At 45.4% G+C, this 20,914-nt stretch overlaps 2 protein-coding genes across 3 annotated transcripts in view; one reads left to right on the top strand and one right to left on the bottom strand.

The window, feature by feature from the left end:
* Positions 1-62: 62 nt before the first annotated feature.
* Positions 63-15,650, top strand: stt3a (STT3 oligosaccharyltransferase complex catalytic subunit A). Of its 2 annotated transcripts, none has more exons than XM_080014058.1 (18): positions 63-142; positions 936-1,057; positions 1,195-1,255; positions 1,359-1,480; positions 1,594-1,739; positions 4,897-4,987; positions 5,068-5,174; positions 5,301-5,465; positions 6,195-6,375; positions 6,465-6,620; positions 7,173-7,264; positions 9,033-9,188; positions 10,954-11,142; positions 11,608-11,724; positions 11,833-11,935; positions 14,256-14,444; positions 15,034-15,149; positions 15,253-15,650. In XM_080014058.1, exons 2-18 carry the CDS (start codon positions 970-972, stop codon positions 15,289-15,291), a joined length of 2,118 nt encoding a protein of 705 aa, XP_079870184.1. In that variant the 5' UTR covers positions 63-142; positions 936-969; the 3' UTR covers positions 15,292-15,650. The 2 variants fall into 2 exon arrangements, with proteins under 2 accessions (XP_079870184.1, XP_079870185.1); XM_080014059.1 differs by lacking the exon at positions 63-142 and adding an exon at positions 153-264.
* A 2,590-nt stretch (positions 15,651-18,240) lies between these two features.
* Positions 18,241-20,914, bottom strand: part of LOC307239612 (uncharacterized protein) — a 3,156-nt gene continuing 482 nt past the window's right edge. Inside the window, exons 3-7 of the mRNA XM_080013094.1 lie at positions 19,996-20,699; positions 19,631-19,904; positions 19,507-19,552; positions 19,066-19,225; positions 18,241-18,740 (exon numbers count right to left, since the gene is read on the bottom strand). Of these exons, the coding sequence (XP_079869220.1) occupies positions 18,473-18,740; positions 19,066-19,225; positions 19,507-19,552; positions 19,631-19,904; positions 19,996-20,699 (1,452 nt within the window). The 3' untranslated portion in view covers positions 18,241-18,472. The remainder of the gene's footprint in view (positions 18,741-19,065; positions 19,226-19,506; positions 19,553-19,630; positions 19,905-19,995; positions 20,700-20,914) is intronic.

Raw genomic sequence — 20,914 nt, 5'->3', positions numbered from 1 at the left:
GCGGTTCAAGCCAATCCACCGCCTCGTTCACGCGCCGGGGGCGGGATCAACGCGCGCCGAGGGTAGTGTGTGCGTGCGTGTGTGTGTGTGTGTGTGTGTGAGAGAGAGAGAGAAAAGTGTGTGAGTAGCAGGAACGGAGCGGGTAAGTGATACTGGGAAATCTCCAGCCAGTTAATTGATGGGCGAAAAAACAACAAAAAAAAAAAGACGAATTCTCTATGCGAATACTACACACTGTCTCCCCATTGCAGGCGCTTTTTAAAGGTATTTCCGTCAGAGGACGTGCCCGGACTCCTGTGTACAACAGCTAGCTAGCTAGTAGACTTTTATTTTTTTCCCCTCCCTCCCATACGTTTAATATTACTGTGCGAATGAAGCCAGCGTTGGTGTTCACCAGGTATTAGCCAGGCCTAAACACAGTATGCACAGTAACAGTATTTACTGCAAATGGACTGAAGTCACAGAGGCGTTGTTCTTCAATATTACAAGACTGGGCAGCCGCACGCTTATCGTGCACTCATGTGACACTGTGGCACTCTCTAGCTTGTCTGTCTTTCTTTCCACGTGTATTGCACTAAATTACTGGAGCCCCTGGAGGAAGGTCACACAATCCCGGGGTGTTTCCTGGTTCCAGGAGCCACATACAACTTGTGCGTGGCCTTTTCTGGGTGTGCTGGACATAGTTGACTCACTGGTTTTTCTTCCCCAGCTGGCTGCCCAAAGTTATGTGTTGCCGCTTTCAATTTTATTTATATAGCGCTTTAAAAAAAAAAAAAAAAAAAAAAACCAGGATTGTACCAAAGTGCTGTACGACAACTGTGAATTGTTTCGATGCACACTCACATACTCGTACACGTATGAATGCAGATCAATTGTACAGTTGGTAGCGACACTTTTCTTCCCTGGTTAAAGCAGCAATGATTGTCCTCCTGCAGGTAGTACGGTTAGCTGCTCCTAACCCCCTTCAAAATGACGAAGTTGGGCTTCCTGCGTCTGTCCTATGAGAAACAGGACACGCTGCTGAAGCTGCTCATCCTGTCTATGGCCGCCATCCTCTGTAAGTCCTCTGGAAAAAGCTGATGAACCCACAAAATGGAGGGAAAAAAAAAAAAAAAAAAAGTATGGTTTTCTAAAAAGTTAAAACAGATTTCTCCATCTTAAGCGTGACCAAAATCTGTTTTCTTGCCTCTTCAGCGTTTTCCACCAGGCTGTTTTCTGTGTTGAGGTTTGAAAGTGTGATCCATGAGTTTGATCCGTAAGTCAACATTATTATATAAAATAAAAAAAATCACAACTATTCTCTTGCATATTCTCCTTTCTCTCTGTGTTGTAGTCCTAACAATACCCGTCCTCCTCAGGTACTTCAATTACCGTACCACCCGCTTCCTGACAGAAGAAGGCTTCTACAAGTTCCACAACTGGTTCGATGACAGGGCCTGGTATCCTCTGGGGAGAATCATCGGTGGCACCATTTACCCAGGTAGGGATTTGAGTGAATGAATAGAGAAGTTACTGGACCATTATGGCACTTTAAGTAAGTATAAATGACTTGTGATGCCCCTCCTACCACTCCTCTCTCTCTGCCCACACCAGGTTTAATGGTCACCTCTGCTGCCTTGTACCACATTCTACATTTTTTCCACATCACGATTGACATCCGTAACGTCTGTGTCTTCCTGGCACCGTTGTTTTCTTCCTTCACTACCATTGTCACCTACCACTTCACAAAGGAACTCAAGGTACGGTAGAGAACGTGGCACATGCGTATACACAGATCATCCAGAACATTAAAACCACTGACATATGAAGTGAATAACATGGATAATCTCGTTCTAATGGCACCTGTCAAGGGGTAGGATATATTACGCAGCAAGTGAACAGTCAGTTCTTGAAGTTGATGTGTTGGAAGCAGGAAAAATGGCCAAGCGTGAAGATCAGAGCGACTTTGACAAGGGCCAAATTGTGATAGCTAGATGTCAGAGCATCTCCAAAACGGCAGGTCTTGTGGGGTGTTCCCTGTATGCAGTGGTTAGTACCGACCAAATGTGGTCCAAGGAAGGACAACCAGTGAACTGGCTACAGCTTTATAGACAGCCAGAAGGCTCATTGATGCACGTGGGGCGCAAACTCTAGCATGTCTGGTCCAATCCCACAGAAGAGCTACTGTTGCACAAATTGGGGGAAAAGTTCATTCTGCTATGATAGTAAGTGGTCAGAACACATAGTGCATCGCAGCTTGCTGTGTATGGGGCTGCATAACCACAGACCGGACAGAGTGCCCATGTTGACACCTGTCCACCGCAAAAAGTGACTTCAATGGGCATGTGAGTATCAGAACTGGACCATGGAGCAATGGAAGAAGGTGGCCTGGTCTGATGAATCACATTTTCTTTGACATCATGTGGATGGCCGGGTGCGTGTGCATCCTTTACCTGGGGAAGAGATGGCACCAGGATGCACTATGGGAAGAAGGCAAGCTGGTGGAGGCAGTGCGATGCTCTGGCCAATGTTCTGCTGGGAAACCCTGGGTCTTGGCATTAATGTGGATGTTACTTTGACACATACCACTTACCTGGAGGTTGTTGCAGACCAAGTACACCCCTTCATGGCAAAAGTATTCCCTGATTGCAGTGGCCTCTTTCAGCAGGATAATGCGCCCTGCCAGACTGCAAAATTTGTTCATGAATGGTCTGAGGAACGTGAAGAGTTCAAGGTGTTGATGTGGCCTCTAGGCTTGGTGATGATATAGACAAATATATCACCAGCCGTTGTCCATGCGGTCTTTATTTATTTATTGCGATTTTTGTCCTTTTATTTTGCTAATTGAATGATCTGTAAAGTGCAGGTCAAAGCGTGCACGAATAAAACGTGTTTTCCGCCACTTTAACCACGTCCGGTGCTTTTATTTCTGTCTGGAGAAATCCACGAAAAGAAATAAATCACCCTCAACCCCGTTTCCAGGTCATTCTGAAACAGGCTTTCTCTCTTTATTTCTTCCTTTGGTTCGGTTCAGATATTAGAGGAACAATGCGGTGACACACACTTAGACACACCGGTTACCGGGGAGTGGGGGGCCAGACCAGGGGAATCTGCCGCCGCCTCCTCCGGGGTGCAGACTGGGACGAGCTTTCGCTGCTATGATTACACTATTTGATCCTTTTATTTTTCTATCATTTTTAAACACCTAATTAAGCGACCTCCACACTGCAGCTGGGTAGACCCAGTGCTCCGTCCCGGGCCGCGTATAAGGCAAATTACTTATTCTTCATCCTTCGTCTTGCTGGTTATGTCCAATTTAAAACCAAAATAATCCCATATAGAATTGCAGAGGGAGACAGAGCTGCATCGGGTCGCTCGCGATCCGCTCCGCTCCCTCCACAGCAAATATCAACAATCGCCGGTTGCTGGGCTGACGGTTGCTGGTAGGAAATTTGAAAAATGGCCCAACCCTATTGGCCGCCAAATTCCCCAGATCTTAATCTAATCGAGCGTCTGTGGGATTTTTTGGAACAAAAGGTATCCATGAGGGCCCCACCTCGCAAATTATCTGCTGCCAATTGTTGGACTGGTGTCAAAAATTTCAAATCGGTTGGATATGAAGCAAAACACCAGACCAGACCAAATACCAAATATTTGTATACCAAATTTTACTACTAGGTAATGCGGAACCAAATTTCACAAGCACGAATCGTTTTCCAACCAAAAGCCATTAGCAACATGCTAAGCTTATCTCAAGCTGATTGCATGTCAGGCTGAGTCAGTCACACTATGGCGAGTGCAAATAAGTCTGACACACAGGAGCTAGAAGACCCAGGTGCCTGCTTCTTTTAAATCAACCTTGTGGGAACATTTTGGGTTCCCAGTGAATGTGTGTAGAAACGGATTGAAAGCCTGGTTCATAGTCGCTGCAGCTGTAGTGTCATGTCCCAATTTTTGTAACTCAAGATTTTCGGAACTCATATTTTTTGGAATTCAAGATGGATGCGTTCTGAAAGAAGGTTGTGCGAAGAGGTCCAGAGGTACAATCTGTACCATCCATGCTAGACCACAAAAATATCCAGATGACGTTGAATTCATGGAATATGAGTGCCGTCTCTGTGCAAAGATTTGTACTGTTTTAATACCTCAGCACCTCTTCGTAATGTTGACACCAACAATTTGCACAAAATCACGACTATATGTATAAAAATTAAATTTAAAAAAAACCTGCACTGAGTACAATAGATGTACATACATATAAGACTTTGTATTTTATTTTACTGCCCTTTTCTAGTTATGCAGAGCCTTCCCGCAGGACTTCTTTGTAATGTTTACAGAAGTTCTTTCAGTTTGCTCTGGTGGTTTGTGCACAGGGCCCCCTGTCTTTCAGGGGAATATCGACACAGCGCTGCGCAACTATGTATGCTCGTGCTCTCTGATAGTGCGTACCATGAGCTGCACAGCTTGCTTGTGGAGACTATAACAGAGTGTTAATGTACACGTTTTATTTTTTATACATATATAGACATTAAAAGTCTAGACCTCGAATATAAGACGACACCACTTTTTCAGACGTATTTCCAGGAAAGGGGTAAAAAAAACATGATATTAGAAGTATATATTATATACTCTTATATTCTGGTCAATACGGTAATTTGCCAAAACGTCTCATGACAGATGCCGGTTCAGTCGGTTTGCATAAAGTCAAACCAGTTTACACTTGTGCACTGGACTGGACCAGCAAAACCCGAAATCGACCCAGCTCTAGCTGCAAACGTCTGGGTCCTATACAATATTAGGCAGGTGGTTTTAATGTTATGGCTGATCGGTGTTTTATGATTATTGTTATTTAAATTTATGAAAATACCAATGAGCTTTTGATACAATGCTTCTGTGTGTGGGTTGACTTTTCCACAGGATGCAGGCGCTGGGCTGTTGGCTGCCGCCATGATTGCAGTGGTGCCTGGTTATATCTCTCGTTCTGTTGCGGGCTCCTACGACAATGAAGGTATAGCGCCGCCTCTAATAAACACAGCTGTAATTCTCAGTAATCAGCCATTATGATAACACTGTATTGTTTTTTTCCAGGCATTGCCATCTTCTGCATGCTGTTGACCTACTACATGTGGATCAAGGCTGTCAAAACGGGCTCAGTGTACTGGTCATCTATCTGTGCCCTGGCGTACTTCTACATGGTTAGCAGATATTCAATACGAATTATGTTATAATTCGTATTATTGTTCCCATTAGTGGAAATTGGGTACTGTGATTGAAAGTGTGTGTGTGTGTGCGTGTGCGTGCGCGCGCGCGCGTGTGCGCAGGTGTCCTCCTGGGGTGGCTATGTGTTCCTGATCAACCTCATCCCCCTCCACGTGCTGGTGTTGATGCTCACCGGCCGATTCTCCCACCGCAGCTATGTGGCCTACTGCACTGTGTACTGCCTGGGCACCATCCTGTCCATGCAGATCTCCTTCGTTGGCTTCCAGGTACGATGAGAGGCCCGGTCTCACCTTGCAGTGCTGACTCCAAATTTAAGCAATAACATACAAGAGGGAATGCTTTAAGAGTGTCAATATCCATAGTTCAGAACGATCACAAGTATGTTATTGCATGTATAATAAAAATATGGCGTTAACCTATACAAATAAAACTTTCAATATTTTCATCCTCCGTTGAGGACAAATAAATCCCAGTTGCTAAGCAACATCCTTTTGCATTGTTTCAGCAATTCACTCTGGCTTATTGTAAACGGTTATCTAAACATCTGAATGTAGTTTGTTTGTTTCTCATCGAAATACAATTGGTCTGAAGTAATTGTAGTAAAACATGCAGTACGTAATGCAGTGTTTTCTCTGCTGACGCTGTAGCAGGAAAAAAGATCCTCACATTATTGTTATTACATATTTTTATTTTATTTTTATTTTTTTTTGTCTTTCCACAATATGAAAATGTTCAAACTGCTGCAATATCGGTAGTAATAATCTTATCACTCACCGTGCCTTCTTCGCCAATACTTAAAGACATTGTAACTTTGTTACATGTTTGTTGTGAGATATGTCTGTGGAATCTGAACTGAAGCAGATGTAAAACATTTTCAGTATAACCCATTTGTGTAAAAGGAGAACAGAACCCAATGAGTGGCCAGTAATAATAATTTATGACATAGCTCAGAATTTGTGTCCTTATCTCAACCGATTTCCCCCCTCTCCCTCCAGCCAGTTCAGTCGTCGGAACACATGGCTGCCTTCGGCGTTTTTGGCCTGTGCCAGATCCATGCCTTTGTGGACTACCTGCGCAGCAAGCTCAATGCCCAGCAGTTTGAAGTGCTGTTCAAGAGCGTCATCTCCCTGGTGGGCTTCATCATGCTCTCGGTTGGGGCTGTCCTCATGCTCACTGGTAAGATGAGTCCCCCACGGGACTTCCATCTCCTCCATCACAGTTGATTCTCTTAGCCAGGTTGCCAAATTCCGGTTTTGTGGCCTCAGGTAAGATCTCTCCCTGGACGGGTCGTTTCTACTCCCTGCTGGACCCGTCCTATGCCAAGAACAACATCCCCATCATCGCCTCGGTCTCTGAGCACCAGCCGACCACCTGGTCCTCATACTACTTTGACCTGCAGCTGCTGGTCTTCATGTTCCCAGGTCAGTAGTTCTACCAACATGCATGAACGCATAACACAAGAACTAATGTCAGTGGCACTACAATTTTACTAAGAGTATTCATCAGATGGAAGCTTTGAGTATTCTAATAAGTGGTAAACTTGCCTAAATTGCAAAAAGACTAACAGGCTGTCAAGCGTTGTACAGATAATCATCCAACATGTTCCATATGCTTACGATCTATTATAATGTGACATTGACATGTTCAGAATCCTGTTTAGTTTAACATTTATTTGAGATGTTAAATCGCAAAAATAAGCTGTTTTTTTAAGTTAAATACTCCATTCACCCCAACAAACTCAGCATGTTGGAAGATAATGGTATAAGTCATCTGAAGTCATCTGATTCTAAAAAGCTGACAATTTCAGTGAGCCTATTCATTCTGCTGCAATTAAACTTTGAGAGAGCAAAGAAAGTGTGTGAGTGTGAGTGCAATGTGACAATAGATTTACTTGAGAAATCTATCACTTCATAGAAGTCACGCTTTATGCTGGTAATAATTATTTTTTTATTTTTGTTGACACTTTATTCCAGTGGGCCTTTATTACTGTTTTAACAACCTGTCGGACGCCAGGATCTTCATCATCATGTATGGAGTCACCAGCATGTACTTCTCAGCTGTCATGGTAAGCTCAAAATGGATCCAGGATGCGACTGCCGGGTCTTTTGTTAGCAGAGCTCAATCAAAGGCTTGTGTCGTGGAATAAAATCGCTCTGACAATATTCAAGTATCAGATTAACATTAATTGAAATTGTCAAATTAAGAAACTAATTTCACAATTAAGCTGTCGTTAATAAATCAGTTGCTATAAGTTGTTGCTGTTCCTTTTATTATTATTATAAGGAATGCAATCGAAGAGCTCTAGGAGCTACTTAGGATCGAGTGAAGGTGTTCGTCAGTAAGACGACTTCTATGTGACGTTTTGTTTATCTTCATCAAAGAGAAAAGGTGTTCACATAGGTATGTACGGCCAAACAGAGAGCATTTGAGCAGCTCGGGTAGGCAGCTAGGGCATTGTGTCGGGGATGAAACGTAAACTGTGCAGCGCCCACATCATCATATTTTGCCTTGAGTGTTTCACTACATTGGAGCTCAATCGGCCCCATTTGGAGGTTTGATGGTGCGTTTTCCACGTCAGCTGCAAATGGATTACTGAACAGTTCAAATCTATTTCTTTGGGCTTCAAAGTCAGCAAATCGCCGTGTGAATTCGGCACCAAGTATTCTAGGTTTTTCGGCAAACTGTGTACTGGGGAACACAGTGGTAGAGACCTGCACTTTTATGGTTTGGCAGCACGGAAAATGGCTCAAGTTTTCTTGCAGCATCTGCGTCTCCCATAGGCGCAGCTGGGTTTTAAAAGCCCTCACTGAAGCGTACATGTCTGTGATCACACGGTCCCGCCCCTGAAGCTGTAGGTTGAGCGCATTAAGATGGCTCGTGATGTCACACAGAATTCTTTTCATCTTCTTTTTGCATCTTCTCACGGATCCTGCCAACCAATCCACTCTTGACCGCACATCGCGGGTGCTCCATCTGTGGTCAGGCCCACAAGTTTATCCCAAGGCAGCCCTATTTTATTCACACATTTGGATACCTCCTGAAAGATATCTTTTCCCGTAGTTGTGCCATGCATTGAGTGTAATCCCAAAAGTTCCTCTGTTACACACAGACTTGAATCCACTCCACGGATAAAGACTGACAGCTGGGCGGTATCAGAAGTGTCGTTGCTCTCATCCACAGCAAGGGAGTATGCGATGAAATCTTTTCCCTTTCCCATCAGTTGTTGTTGTTGTAGCTTGGTGGCGAGCTGATTTGCACGATCAGCAATGGTGTTTTGGCACAGGCTCGTTTAAAAATGCTTGCCTTTTATCCGGGCACCTAACCTCACAAACTTTTATCATGCAGTTTTTGACAAATTCACCCTCTGTAAAGGGCCGGCCTGATTTTGCGACCTCTGGTGCCACAATAAAACTGGCCTTTACAGCAGCTTCGCTTTGAGATTTGACATTTTTGAACATGACCTGCTGTGACGTCAGACTTCTTTTTAACTCTTCTATTCTACCTTCTGGAGCATTTGTTTCATGTCCAAATCCTGGTACCTGTCACGGTGTTTCGTTACGTTATAATCTTTCATTACAGCCACACTGTCTCCGCACAGAAGACACACAGCTTTGCCCGTTTAGCCATTTTTCAAGGAGAGGGGTAACGCGTGTGCGTGCGTGCGTGTGTGCCGTCTGTGCTTTAAATTATACTGTGATATAAATTTTAGGCCATACCGACCAGCCCTAGGATCAAACTTACATTTTGCCTTCAAGGGAAAGATCACACCCCAAAGAATTGGGGTGTAGTTATCTCGTAATTGAGCTTCCATTCCACCGTTGCTACATCAACAGGTGCGTCTGATGCTGGTGCTGGCCCCGGTCATGTGCATCCTGTCGGGCATCGGCGTGTCCCAGGTTCTCACCACCTACATGAAGAACCTGGACGTGAGCCGGCCGGACAAGAAGAACAAAAAGCAGCAGGACTCCACCTACCCCATCAAAAATGAGGTCAGTTTCTCTGACAGAAAGAAATTTCAAAAGCACTAATAAGAAAAAATGATAGATAAAACCATCTCTCTCTCTCTCTCTCTTCTAAAGAGGAATTCTCTTACATTCCTCGTCATCCCATGCCAGACTAATTTTCTCTATGTAATGTGGATCCCTGGAAATATTTGACTAGTTGGCACTAGGGTTTAATATTTTTCCCGGAAACTAGACATTTTCTATCCCCGGGAAGAGAAGCACACTATCCCTGGAAATTGACTTGTTGTGAGCTATTGTCGAAACGCATTGGTCATGTTTCAAGTAACACTAAATGCAACAAGGAGAAATATGGGTTCCCAACCCGAACGCTTTAGTGTATTTTTTGGTGGTATTAATAATTAAGGCAAAGCGCATTTGTTAATCAACATTAGAAGGAACATATTTTCAACTTTGCTTGCAGCTTGAATTTCACTATTCCTGCGAGGAATATCAAATACCAAGTTCATTGCCTGTCGTCTATCTACTGAGAACAGCCTAATTGAAGTAGAATTTGACAATTCGCCATTGTATAAACAAAACAAAATTCTTAAAAGGAATTTATTTAGCGTTTGCAAAATCATTCTATTAAGCTGAGACGAATTCCATATTCTGTTAGCGTACAGAGGCTGCTGGTGCGCACTGCCAGCCTTCTGTAGTCAAGCAGTGTTAGATATACTAATAGAGTCAATGATCACTCAAAGTTAACACAACATTTATTTGTGTTAACTTCAGTATTTCAAAGTAACACTGTGTAAATGTGCATGATACTATTTTAGCATTATCATTATTTATTTTTTGACGTAAAGAATTTTAAATTTAACAACATTTGATATAAGCACAAAATATCTGTATCGGCAGCCTCAGTCAAACAAATATTGGTATCGGCCCTTAAAATCCCACATCGATCTAACCCTGATGCTTAGGACTATTATAAATGAAACATCCTAATTAAAACAAAGACATTGGCCTGCGCGTCACACATCATGTGCAAAATGCAAATCAACATTTGAAGAACAGAGCAGGCCTACAGTGCTCTTGCATTATAACAAAATAATAGCTATAGCCTATAGAACATGAGAGACAGGCCTTTGCAAAAAGGCTTTGGCCTGCCATGGGCTACAGTAAATAGGCTAAAACAAAATAGTCATAAGGTTAATAACTGACATGACTATTTTTACCACTCACTTGACTTCTTTTTCACTTGACTTTTTATTTATATTTTTGGGGAGGTGCGCAATGGACTTTGCGCTCAGGTGTTTCCCTTTTTTGTAACAAATTGTCCACAGACAGAAAATGCTCTCACACAGCTGTTGCATAAACATGTCTTAAAACTTTAAAACATATGCAATGCAACGTATATATTTTCTAAATATAGGCCTATTCCAATATGTTCTAAATGTAAAAAAAAATACCAGAAAAATTCTGTTTTCCCGTTATTAGATTTCCCAGGAAACAGCAAATGGTTTGGATAGGTATTCCTGGGAATCCTGTTTCCTAGGTTTAAACTCTAGTTGGCACCAACACTGTGTCAGCGACTGGCAGGAAACTTAGCAATCACTGTGTAACTGAAATGCCAAAGACGGTTTCAGAAAATAAACTACTAAACAAGCCCCAAAAAAGATTGATTGTTGTGGATTTGTTCTCCTTAACATGACTGTTTGTTGTGATACAGTAAAGCATATATCAATTCTGAAAGTTAAAGTGATGTCAGTCCTCCATCTACAGTATGTGATTAAACTGCCGCCCACAGGTCGCCAGCGGGATGATTCTCGTGATGGCCTTCTTCCTGATCACGTACACCTTCCACTCCACCTGGGTGACCAGCGAGGCCTACTCGTCCCCCTCCATCGTTCTGTCCGCTCGTGGCGGCGACGGCAGCCGCATCATTTTCGATGACTTCAGGGAGGCTTATTACTGGCTCCGCCACAACACCCCCGAGGTCAGAATCTCTGCCTCTTGTTTCATAGCCAAGCACATTTGCACGTACGAGGAACACAGTGGATTGGTGCGTTGAAGAGTTAATTCATTGAGAAGGGGAGGAAATAAGACGTGAGTTTCGAAGCTTGCTTGTACTTAAGAAGAGCAATGGCCATAATGGAGTTATAGACCCAGGGGATCCCAACTTTGATCTCTGGCGCCCCCCTATGGGAATCACTGGTCGGTACTATTATGGCATTAGAATATACAGTATGTACAGAATATATTGATGTAAAATTGAGTGGGTCAGGTCCAGTCCATTAGAAAACACAGATGCATCACCGTGAAGTTGACATGGGTAGGTGAAATAATGCTGACTCATTATGGGGGATTCATGGAAGCGCAGTAAATTTAGGAAAATAAATCCAAATTTTAAGTGCAGTAGTAAAAATAGTAAATTCATGTGAATTTTACCATGTAATTGCAGGATGCCAAAGTCATGTCGTGGTGGGATTACGGCTATCAGATCACCGCCATGGCCAATCGAACCATTTTAGTGGACAACAACACGTGGAACAACACGCACATCTCCAGAGTGGGACAGGTGTGTATGTGTGTGTGTGTGTGTGTGTGTGTGTGTGTGTGTGTGTGTGTGTGTGTGTGTGCGTGTGCGTGTGCGTGTGCGCGTGACCATGATACTTTTCTCCTGTAGGCCATGGCATCGACAGAGGAGCGGGCCTATGAGATCATGAGAGAGCTGGACGTCAGCTATGTCCTGGTCATCTTCGGAGGACTGACGGGCTACTCTTCAGACGGTAAGCCGCATAAAATGACTAACCATCCTCCAGTTTTAATAGAATGAACTCAATTTTAAAGATTAAATCTATTATCCATATCTTAATGAGACTAGAGGTCATCTGGGAATTTGATGAAATATAGATGGCTCCGCTCCATGTTTTGATTCTTCATGGGCCTCACTAATAATGTGGATGTTATGACCAAGCAGATACAGCTTGATTAGAACAGCTATAAGAAAATTGTGTTATTATAATGCACCTTAAATACAACATTTAACTGTGGAGGTGTGATCTGGCGCATACATAGTGGGGCGTGGTACGAACAGAGGGTGAAGGCCCTACCCAGGAGGTAGGAGGGTGGTGACCGTCAATTTTATCGCCAGACATTCCTTCTCTACGGTGCTGTACCTCATCTCCCGCTCTGCAAGCTTGCGGCTGAGGTACAGCACCGGCCGGTCCACGCCATCGACCTCCTGGGACAGAACGGCCTCAAACCCACTGTTAGATACCCACTGTCCAACGCGTCCGTCTGCAGACAGACAGGAAGAGCCAAGTTAGAGAAATGCAGTACAGGCTCCCCACAGAGAGCTGCCTTTAATCTGACAAATGCCTGCTGGCACGGCTCTGACCACTGGACCGGATCTGGAGCACCTTTTCGAGTAATGTCGGTCAAGGGTCTGGATAGTGCCTCAAATTCCTGCACAAACCTCCTGTAGTACCCGGCCAGCCCCCAAAACTGCCGTACCTCCTTCTTAGTCCTGGGTCTCGATGTGTTCCCGACCGCGGCGATCTTATCCACCTGGGGTCGGAGCAGGCCCCCCTCCCAAGTGGTACCCCGGATACCATACCTCCCTCTGCCCAACCACGCACTTCTTTGGGTTGGCGGTGAGCCCCCCGCGCCACAGGGACGCTAGCGCTGCATCCATATTCTGCAGATGCCGCTCCCACGTATCGCTATGAATAATCACATTGTCTTAGGTATGCAGCGGCAAAGGCTGCATGCGGACCCAGGACGTGTTCCACGAGTCTCTGAAAGGTCGCGGGGGCACCAGACAACCCGAACGGAAGCACTCGAAACTGGTGAAGGACTTGCGGAGTGGAGAAGGCCGCTTTTTCCCTTGGAATGCTGGGACAGGGGAATCTGCAAGTAGCCCTTGGTTAAACCCAGCGTAGTCAAAAAACAAGCCTTACCGGTCAAGAAGCTTGTCGATGTGGGACATCGGGTAGGCATCGAACTTTGACACCGCATTCACCTTCCGGTAATCTACGCAGAACCGCACCGACCCATCGGGCTTACCCACTAGCACGATGGGGCTGGACCATTCGCGTGTAGATTCCTCTATTACCCCCATGTCCAGCATGGCCTCTAGTTCCGCCTGCACTATTTTTCGTTTGTTATTCGGGCAGGCGATACGGCCGGGAGCGCACTTTCACCCCCTTGGTCGTCTCCACATGTTGGAGTACGAGGGGTCTACGGCCGGGCAGGGAAGAGAACGCGTCAGCAAAGTGCCGCTGCAGTGCCGCTGCAGTGCCGTGATGTTCACGCTCTGGTCGGGAGAGAGAGAGGGTCACCTAAAAGGGCCGCGGTGCCAGCTTTGGAACCTCCGGTCCCAACCCGCCCCTCTCAATCGTCCCTGTGGCCGGTGCTATGGGCACACCATCCCTCCATTTTTTTATTTTTATTTTTTAAGGAGGTTTAGGTGGTAAATGTGGGCAGGTCCCCCCCCCCCGTCCGTGCGTCCGACATCATAATCGACCTCCCCCACACGGCCCTTAGTGTGACCACTAAGGGCCCTTGGCATTTGACCAGTCATTTCGAGCTGGACGTAGGGAGCAGTACTAACCCCTTGTCTCCCGCTTAGAATTGTCTTAACCGAGCCCCTCTGTCATACAGTCGGCTCCGACGTTCCTGGGACTGGAGCAAGTTCTCCCGTGATTCCTGCTCTGACGCGTATAGCTTTGCTCTCAGGTCCAGGACGTAATGGCTTTACTGGTGCTGGGACCTTCCTGCCAGTTTTCCATAATCAGGTCGAGCACCTCACAAGGTCTCCTGCCAACAACAAACAAAACAACAAAACATATCATTTCCTGGTTTTGGGATCGGACGAATCACCGGAGTCCCTTCATTGATTCGCCCGATCCACAGCAACTGAGTCACGTCATGATATCGATATTCTAACGATCACCCAGCCCTAGCCTGTATTCTGGTGTGGCGTTCACTCCACCACCGGGAGGCAGACAGAGAAGAATAAACTCTGTTGTGTATTTTTTCTCTATTTTAATTTTCAAGGCAAGTCAAATGCTAACTCTGTCCAAACCTGTGTTTCTCCACCTCCAGACATCAATAAGTTCCTGTGGATGGTGCGTATTGGCGGCAGCACGGACACGGGCAAGCACATCAAGGAGCATGACTACTACACCCCGACGGGGGAGTTCCGGGTGGACCGCGAGGGCTCCCCCGTGCTGCTCAACTGCCTCATGTACAAGATGTGCTACTACCGCTTCGGCCAAGTCTACACCGAGGCCAGTGAGTATCCCCAACGCCCACCTAACTGAGTAGCTACAACTCGTTTAGATGGATGGATCACTGGATACCAGGTGTTACTCGAACCATTTATTTAAATTTTCCGTACTTTGAGTAAGATTCCTAGTTCCTACTTTTCCTCAGTAGTCCTACTAAATATTCTTAATCAGATTGTGACTGTGCATATACAAGGAATTTGTCATGGTGAGAATTGGAGCGTTTCACTACAGACAACTGGCATTTAAAAACTAGCTTAACAGTCTGAGTAAATAAAATAATAATTATAATAATTAAAGAAAATGGAATAAAAAGTCAAATAAAATTTGAGCAGTAGCCAAAAAATACAAGACTGAATTAGTTAAATATATAAAAATGATGTACAGAATGTGACTTGCACAGGATCAATTATTGCTATGTGTATAAACGGTAGGTATATAATTAAAACCTATAAATGTTTTGGACACACTTGCTGGCTTGTTATGGTTTGAGTGCAGATTCTGAGTATTCCAATTAGGATGCTCGTTTCCCTTATGATTCATAGTCTAATGGCATGTACTGGATGGCTTTAACTGTTTTTTTATTTTTTCTCCAGAGCACCCGCCTGGCTACGACAGAGTGAGAAATGCTGAGATTGGGAACAAAGACTTTGAGCTGGATGTGTTGGAGGAAGCCTACACAACAGAGCACTGGCTAGTTAGGATATACAAGGTACTGGAAATATTTGGGGTTTTATTTCTACACTTTTTCCTCTGTGCCTTCCTCAACAATTCAATTTTTTTAATCATCAATGTCGTCTGTTCTCTCTCGGAAGGTGAAAGACCTGGACAACCGAGGGCTCTCCAGGACATAAGGCATTCCGTCCACACACCCCTTTTAGGGAACAGCACTGAGAGCCGTCTCCTGTGGTCAGCAGATGAATGGGAAATGGATACTTTTTATACTTTGGATGGGGAGGGTGGGACAATTGCAAAGAGATTCTGTTTTTGAGGGTGATTATTATTATTTTTTTCCCTTTTTTTTTTTTTTTGTTATGATGATGATGATGAAACGTCTCATCCGGGCTCAAGAGGGAGCTTATTAAAATATAAAAGAAAAATGACAAATGTGGAGTGAACATCTGCAATCATGTGGCCAAAAGAAACTACAGGTTGCGAGCTTTGGAGTTTTTGCAATGTGGTATTAAAACTGAAGATAAATGTGCCTAAACGATCCATGTTTTTATTTATTTACAAAGTGCAACACATTCATAAGCATATGGTATATTTTGCCGATTTAATTAACGCTAGAAAAATTAAATGGTTCATTTTTAAGACCAAACCTTAGTCAAATTGGCATTCAGCTTATGGACTAGTTACACCAGGGGTGTCCAAACTACGGCCCGCGGGACAACAGCAAATTCAAAAAATAGAATTGAATATGGCCCACACAGATCTCTTGAGCTTGAATTTAGACATGAAACCTGCGCTTGACTGTACTGTACTCCTTAGTCTCAACACAAGGTGGCGCTGCTGTCTAGAACAAGGCAGCTTCTCCACAAAGCAAGAGCAATCAAAGCAAGAAGGCATCCTGTGCGAAGCGCCCTCTCTTTGAGACACAACTACGCAACTGCAGTGTTGCACACTTCCCCACGCTGTCCGAAATCATCAATCAAGCTTTCTGCTGAAAAGGGGGAAATATGTGCCTGTGATCACATCTCCCGTGACAGAATCCAGTCAGCTCTTCCGAGATCATTGAGAAAGAAATCAAGCTGTTCTCTGATGGATGCAGAAGGAGTGGAAGAGAGTCTGCAATTAGCACTTGTCGAAATGCAGTGTGATCAGTCGCTGAAGAATCATCGCCAGCTTCTCCCCCCCCCTACCCGACTTCTACCGGCGCTTGGAAAGGTTTCCTCTGAGACGCCACGCGAAAAGAATGCGTCTGTGCGGCTCAACACAACACGTGAGCAGACATTTTCTCCGTGAAAACTCTGAACGAAAGCCGATTGAGAACCAAAATGAGCTACGGCCATCTCCGTGATGTCCTTCGCATCTCAGCCGTCCTTCAGTCCGAAGCGCAGCATCACTGCTCCCTCCGAGCGCAACGCTGTTCCCGTTAGAGCGGAGTTAAAAATATATCGCGCGTAGTCATGCGTTAATAAGCCCGATTACTCAAATGCAGCCAATTAAAGTTGATGAACTTTTTCTAACAAACATTAGTTGCTGTGTTAACAAGCCCAATAACCTATTTGCGTCACAGCTTGAAATACACCCACCCCCTTTTCTCCTTAAATTTCCCCATTATACAGGGCTGTGAAGGGGGATCACCTTCCCGACTCAGAAGAAATCTGAGGCTGCTGTTTTGAGAATGTGCTGCCAACCATTTTTTATAACAAAATAAATGAAAACCCATTAATGGAAAGCTGTGATGTAGGTGTTTGTTTTTTTTTCCTTTAAGCATATTCAGTTATCAAGCATAATTTACCTACATTTGATTGATTTTGCCAACTTTAATACACTAGAGGTGAGGCGATATACCTCACCTCTAGTGAGTGGCCCAGCCCTCCTCATGTTTTTCTGTATGTGTGCCCTCGGTGGAAAAAAAAGTTTGGACACCCCTTGCACTACAGCATCAAGGCCCCGCTACACATTGAAACTTTTACATCAACATCAACCAGCGACATGATGAAACACTGGGCAACACGCCTATAGGCAACCGGGCAACTGTCAAATGAAATTCCAGCCAATCAGAACAGAAAAGAAATCTAGGTCCTCTCTTTCTTCAAAGATTAGTCATTCTATTGCAAGTGCAATTCAATACATGCACACCCTAACCTAACCCCTAAGCCTAACCCATTAATAAAATAAGAATATAATCGATTTTTCTTCTCTCCACTTCAGCAGTTGAATGTAGAGTTTCTATAATTCAAAGTAAAATTATTTTTTTTTACTTTGTCATCAGGTATATTATTCAGGTATTCTACAATGTAATAAATGAGCACGTTGTGAGGCTGCTGCTTGCATGGCCTCCTCTACCCCAGAGCCAGATGTCTCGCTGGTGTGTTGACAGCTTTGAATTCACTCTGCAATACTGTCCTCGGATTCTTGAATTTTGTGTTTAACTTCTTCCACTGCAAACAATGTCACAAATCATACATAAATTTATATTCCCTGTACAGCCGAGCCCTTCAGTCATGCATCGTAGTATATGGGTAGTCTAATCATTCAAATCTATGCATTCTTCATCTGGTTGGTTTCGTCAAAGCATCCCATAACATTTCAACTTTATCATATAATACTTCTGAAAAATAGGATATATCTATGATTTCCTCTTTCTAAGAGTTAATTTGAAGTTGAAGAACGGATCGTTGTAGTCTACAGCTCGGCGTTACCATAGCAACAAGATGCCCGCTAGCTCATGCGATCTAAAAAATATCTGTTCACTGACGTCACCCAAAATAAACTTTAGCTAATGTGTTTTTGGAATATATCCGACTGGTTTAACCAAACGGTTGTTGTCAACACTCTTACTTACCGGAGAAAACTGTAATCATGCCCAGCTCCTTTGCCTCAGTCCACTGCGCTGGGATGGCCGCCGATGGTGTTGAGAAGAGGGGTCACTGTTGACCTGAAATTAACTGGCCGACTTTTCCCAATGGAAAACTGAAATGTCAGCGTTGACGTAAAAATTGCTGCGCGCATCGGGGCCCTAACATCCCATAGTAGTACAATCTCATTCAATGGAATGCGTGCCTCCCTCAAATAACACAACCTCTAGAATTAACAAAGGTTATAATAATATATTTTATTGAATTGTAGTGCAGCCTCTTAAACATGTCTTGAATGAACTCATTCATGTCCAACGCGTTTCAATTATTTTATACACAGCGAACAAGCATTAACAATGTAATTGTCGTGTTAAAATAATTTTGCATTTCAGTCACATTCTACATTCATCTCTTTTTTACAAACCGCAGAATAAAACCTTTAATAAAACCTCCGATCAACATCCTCCTACGCCACCTCCTCCCCCCCCCAACGTCAGTGCCCATCCCTTCAGAGCCCCCCCCTGTGATCCGGCAGGTCCTGTGTGAGAGCTGGGTTCCTCCTGTAGATGTAGGCGTTCGCGTCGTCGTCCAGCCGCACCAGCTCCGCCAGCGAGGACACGCAGAGGTCGTGGTCCATCACCATCGCGGGCAAGCGGGACGACTTGCCCTGGATGCGGTTGGAGCGCCGCACCGGCGTCAGGAACTTCAGGTCGTTGATGCCGCTCTTTCTCCCGGAGCCGCTCACAGTCGCCTCACTGTCCAGCGTCTTCCTGACGCTACAAGAGAAAGGAATATTTGAAAAAAATAAAATAAAAATAAAATAAAATAAAAAGAAAAACTTCCAAGGAGGGCTGGGCGATATATCTGTACAGTATCTATCGCGAGAGTAATTATATAGATGTGAACTTAAAGGCTGTAGCCATTCTAATCAATGCCTCCACTCTATCTACATGGTTATAATATCCACATTACTAATGATTGTTAACTCTGTGCGGTGTCCATGACATGTTTCTGCCTCCTCTACGGAGCCCTTCCAAGCTGAGGCCGTAACCTATATCAAAGTATTCAACAACAAGATCGGGACGCGAGGCTTCACGTCACCTCTGCAGGAACGGGGTGGTTTTGACGCTGTACATCACCACCGATGCGCCTCCCGTCTCGGGCGAGGCCTCAATCGAGTCAACTTCGCACTCGTCACTTTCGTCTCCCTCTTCCTTGGCTTCCACGCCGCGTGCGACGCAAACCTCCTTCCCCTCGGGTTCTGGGTTCAAGGGAGACACCGTGGCAGGATTAAAAAAAAAACCAACAGAATCGCCCAAATTTTGCGAGCGCTGCATCTTACAAGCCACATAACCCTTAAGCGACGTTTAACTCTTTAATTTGTATTTATTCATTTCAATCCATGAGATTAAAAAGGTGAGAGAGCTATTTTTTAAATCAACCCCTTTTAGAACTAGTAATGGGATTGGATTGGATGTTCTTATGTCCTTTTTCTAAACATTATTATTGACTCCCACTGTTTGGGGGGGGGGGGGGGCTTACCATCCTCTTCCGCCGCCAGGGTGTCGCACAGGTTCCCCACAATCTGCTGAGACAAAGGTGCAAAAGCTCAGAAGTGTTTCCTCCTCAAAACGGCTGCAGAATATGTCTGAACGTTCCCCCTTACAACGTCCACGCTGCTCTCTGGCTCCACAGGCAGACCCACGTCTGAGTTGTCCAGGGTGGTGTTAACAACTCGCGGTGCGGCCGCGGCGTGCGTCCCTCCCGGTCTGGGTTCCGACTCTGGGTCGACCTGGACAGTCGGACACCCGGCCTCGACTCGAGGTTCAATCTCGCCTTTGGATTTCGCGGCCGCTCTGGATCTAGGGGGCGGCGCGGCGGCCATGGCGGGCCTCCTCAGAGTCTTGCCCTTGGCGGCCAGCCACTCTGCTAGTTTTGCCCTGCGGGGGAAACGGTGACACGGTGAATTTTCCTCGGTCGACTCGACGAAACATGGCGAGGTCGACACCAAATAACTAAAGTCAAACTCACCTCCTCTCCTCAGCGGACTCCACGGCAACTCGGTACTGGCTGACGGCGCCGGCGACAGGAGGCTTGCTCACCTTCTTGGTCGCGACAGCTGCCACTTTGGGATTCTGACTCTGCGTCGTCGTCTTTCCTTTGGGCACGGCGGTGGTCCTACTCGATCCAGGGACGGGAAGCGCCGCGGGGGCAGTTCTGGTGGGAGGGCGAGCAGAGTGCGGCGCGGCTGCCGGGCGAACGTAATGCGGCGCGGCCGCCGGGCGAGCGGAGTGCGGCGCAGCATACTTGGAAACCGGAGGGTATCTGTCCGACGCGGGTTGGGATCCGGCGGGTTTGGGCCTCGGAGCCCTGCGGCCTGGCAGGTCGAGGACGCTCTGGGGCCGGATCTTTGTCGAGTTGTCAAACCCTGCTTTAGTCGCCAGAGGCTTCGCTGTTTGGTTGGCGTCCTTCACCGCCGCACCGGTCTTCCAAATCGAGCCGATTTTGGACTGGACAACTTTGCCTTTATATAAGCCCATGGCGGTTTTGGCCGGAGGGAGGGGAACCGGCGGGTTTGCGGCTTGCGCAAGTTTTTTGTGATTCGTGGCTTGTTTGGTGAGGAAAACTTGACTGAGAGTTTGCCGTTTTATGGTCTCGGTAGCGTTCCTTTCGTCTTTCCGGGCGACGGTGGGGGTCTTGCTTCCGTAAGTGGGCTGAGCATTCTCCTTATTTCCCTATTTCAATTAGACAAAGAGACATTAAGTTCCTGGCATCTGGACCAGGAACTCCAAGTGCAACAGGGGAGAAAGTGGAAAAACGAGCAAACCCGTCAAAACAGGTGCTGAGGATTATTAGTCTCTGCACATATCACACAGGAGCAGTCGTTTTCCTCTCTGCTGTCAAGCAGTGGGTTATCGCATGATGGTAGTTCTGCTATTCGAGCATAAAC

Source organism: Zeus faber, assembly GCF_960531495.2.
Source record: "Zeus faber genome assembly, chromosome: 14".
NCBI classification, from domain to species: domain Eukaryota; kingdom Metazoa; phylum Chordata; class Actinopteri; order Zeiformes; family Zeidae; genus Zeus; species Zeus faber.
This window is presented reverse-complemented; position numbering and strand designations above follow the sequence as displayed.

Coding starts and splice junctions, on each gene's coding strand:
- stt3a (XM_080014058.1), top strand. CDS start 970: ATGACGAAGTTGGGCTTCCTGCGTCTGTCCTATGAGAAACAGGACACG. Junction 5,175..5,300: donor CCCTGGCGTACTTCTACATG/GTTAGCAGATAT, acceptor GCGTGTGCGCAG/GTGTCCTCCTGGGGTGGCTA. Junction 9,189..10,953: donor CCTACCCCATCAAAAATGAG/GTCAGTTTCTCT, acceptor TGCCGCCCACAG/GTCGCCAGCGGGATGATTCT.